Source organism: Lycium ferocissimum, chromosome 2 (genome assembly GCF_029784015.1).
Source record: "Lycium ferocissimum isolate CSIRO_LF1 chromosome 2, AGI_CSIRO_Lferr_CH_V1, whole genome shotgun sequence".
NCBI classification, from domain to species: domain Eukaryota; kingdom Viridiplantae; phylum Streptophyta; class Magnoliopsida; order Solanales; family Solanaceae; genus Lycium; species Lycium ferocissimum.
The window spans coordinates 55359786-55363065 of record NC_081343.1 but is presented as its reverse complement, the minus strand read 5'-3'; the positions used below and the strand labels follow the sequence as shown (position 1 = coordinate 55363065).

The 3280-nt window shown below is 36.7% G+C and overlaps 1 protein-coding gene across 1 annotated transcript; it reads right to left on the bottom strand.

Moving 5' to 3' along the window:
• Window positions 1-470: 470 nt before the first annotated feature.
• LOC132045673 (polyphenol oxidase, chloroplastic-like) lies at window positions 471-2890 on the bottom strand. The gene is made up of 2 exons (XM_059436247.1): window positions 2487-2890; window positions 471-2121 (listed from the first exon to the last, which is right to left on the bottom strand). The coding sequence occupies exons 1-2, from the start codon at window positions 2863-2865 to the stop codon at window positions 650-652; spliced, it is 1851 nt and encodes a 616-aa protein (XP_059292230.1). The 5' UTR covers window positions 2866-2890; the 3' UTR covers window positions 471-649.
• Between the last annotated feature and the right edge of the window lie 390 nt (window positions 2891-3280).

Sequence of the window (3280 nt, the reverse complement as noted above, 5' to 3'; positions counted from 1 at the left end):
TGCATCGATTCTTACTCTTAGAAGTTATAATTAGCTATAATATAGTGGACTATTACAATATCATTTTTTTATAGTATATGCCTCGCGCTCGGCCCCTAATGCATGAAAAATACACAATCTGATATATATCTTCAGGAAATTATATTATACATCTGAATTTAAATTATATGCATTGATAGTATAAGAAATTGTTACTCATATAGTTAGCACGTATATTGTTAAATATAGTAGGTTATTTACTATATTAATATAAGTTACTAATGAAAGTTTATTAAATAAAATTAGTTGCAACTTGCAATTAACTTAATTTGATTGTGTAATTATTTTTTACACCCATAATTATTAGTTCCTTTTCTTTTCTGGAGGTGCGTGGTGGACGACCAATATGGGCAGCAATCGATGACCTTAGACTACGAAATAAGGTAAAACTAGAATTGCTTGCATCGTTTGACAGACTACTAAATAAAATATACAACTAAGTTTTCTTCCTTTATTCCATGCAAACACAGTTGCAATATACATAAATCAGAAACAGCGTGTATCCACGAATTACACTGTCCAATGCAACATTAATCAGAAACAGTAGGATACTATAGAAAATACATCAAGCAAAATACATCATTATCTGAGGGAAATAATTAATTAAAAATTACTCAAGCACAATCTTGAGGCCACCAATTTTGACAGCACCAGAACCATTCTTGGGGACTAAAGTCACCAACACATGATCATCATCCTCAGCATCCAAATCCTCCAATAGCTCAGTGATAGACAACTTTAACTTAGTCTTACGTTTTTTAATCTCACCCTTACCATGATTATGATGCGGCACATTCACAAAACTTCCAGCAAACTCAGCCTTATCTGGCGAAATCAAAGTCTCATCTTCATCATTAATCAGCACATCAAACTTAACAAAAACATCAGGCTCCAACTCTAATCCTTCAACCACTAAAATCTCTTCTTTCTCATTTTTCTCCTTCTTGTTCCGCTTTTTCTTATTTGGCCTTTTCACCATGACTTTTATCACATGGTCAAGTTTTGTTGGGAAAATTTCTTTTGGACTTGCAAAATTATGTTGATCATTGTTATCAGCTGCTTTAGCTTCAACGAGCCTCCTTACGCTGCTCAAAGACCTCGAAACCCTAGGCGTTGGACGAGAATTTATCCATGGGTTTGTTACATCTTGATATACATATCCAAGTTCTCTTGAATCCAAACAATCGCGAACTTTAATACGTACCATTTGTGCATTTTCATCGTAAAATATAAACGAAGCATTTAGAAAATCAGGGTCGGTGAAATCTTGACGTCTACCTCCTAGGGTTTTCCAGACACTCCATAATCTATCGATGTTCGAATGATGAGCATAGAAAATAGGGTCTCTAGCAGCTGAATAAAAATCTCCCATGTTTTCAAAATTAGGTTGGGTTCTATCACCGGTCCAAATATGAACTGGACCATGAGGAATGTTCTCTAGGGACCCACCTCCACCGGGCTCACCACCAGCGCGGTAAGGGTCTCCAAGGAAAGTCGCCGGAGTGCTTCCTAGTGACACAATTTGCCTATACATAATTGTGAGATTTTGGGATGTTTGTTGAGCGTTACTTATGTTGGGATCCCTCCCATTGAAGTCCAGATCGACCATGACCGGAGGCTGATGCCTCCGATCTCTGAGCCGATCATAGAGGGGAGAACTAGGGTTTGTGTACATGGCCGGAATGCGCATGCCATCAGGATGATCCCAATTCCAAAATGGTATCGCGAAGGTGGGATCATTGATTAAATTTCCCAAGATTCGTTCGAAGAAATAGAGATAACAACGATGAAAAGGAAGGAAGAGCCAAGAGCCATGAACTTGGAGCTCAGAATTTGGGAAACCTAGTTGGTCATAAGCACCATCACAGTAAGCACAATGAACATTTGCTTGTTGCCTGAAGCTACGTGGATCATCGTCGGGAAGTTGTTTCATAAGCCGAATAGCTCTATTGAATTTCTCAATATAGGCGCTATCCGCAGAATGAGCTGCAGGCCGAATACGGAGTGTGGTGGATGGTGGTGGAAGCTGGAAGTCGATGATATTCCCGGTCATCGGTGGACAACAATTGACTGGTGCGGCACCTGTTAAAATGATAGGAAAAGGGAATTTAGAAGAAAAGATTTTGAGGCGCATAAAAATAACTTTCCTTAAAGAGAAAATACACATAAAACTCTTCAGGATACAACAAAGTCATGGTATAGTCATTAACTTAGTCCATTAGAGTTGAAAAGAAATATATTCAGCATAATCATCTTATTTCATGAACAAATATTTGTTTAGCTTTAAAATTCAGATTTAATGCAAGTTTTAAGTGAAAATCGAAAAATCGAAAATTCAAGTCTTTTACTAATATATAAAGCTTTCAAAATCATTTTTGTCTTATTATTGATGTGGGACAATAGCACTTTATTATATATATATTACAAAATATCTAACAGTGGCTCACCTTGTGGCAGATTTGCCGGGCCACATTTGGTAACATCAGGTCCGTTCACCGGAGCCGCGAAGGCAAAGGGATGACCATCAACAAGAGTAGAAGCACCATAAAGACCTCCTAATCCAAGTAGCATGTTTCTTCTATCCATCTTATTGCTTGAAGAATAGGTTCTTTTAGAAATGTCAATGGGAGAGTTGTGGTCATGATCATCTTCTGTGGTTTTGCATGAGACTTGGAAATTATGATGGCCATTATGCTTTTTGATAGTGGAAACTTTTGATGTCTTTGTAAAGAAAGGAGAAGAATGTAAGTTGGAAAAAGAGGTGGTGGTTGAAGAGGAAGGAGAACTAGAGATGGTATTGATGGTAGGAAGTGGAATGGAAGACATTTTTGTTTGTTTGAGGTGTAGTCTTGAATATCTCTAGGGCTTATATAGAAATGGAGCAAGGACTTTTCTTCGTAATTACCTTGTTGGGAAGAATAAAGAAATATTAACCAAAAAAAAGAGTATTGATGGATGTGATGCGAAGAATCGCAAAATCAAAGGGTTTCAGGTTCGAGCCGGGTATACATGCGCATATTATTTATAGGCTATGCCTTCCGATAGTAATTTCAAATTAATATACAATAATTATTGAGTTCACAATTAGATATTTAGTAGATTACCTTTTATAAATATTGGATGGTTATACCGAAAAAGAAATGGAGTACATATCACATTGATCTGTACATGTTTTTCCTGTTTTATATTTATTTAATTTCTGCTCTTCGCCCTTTTTTTTTTTGTTCGACCTTTTCATATT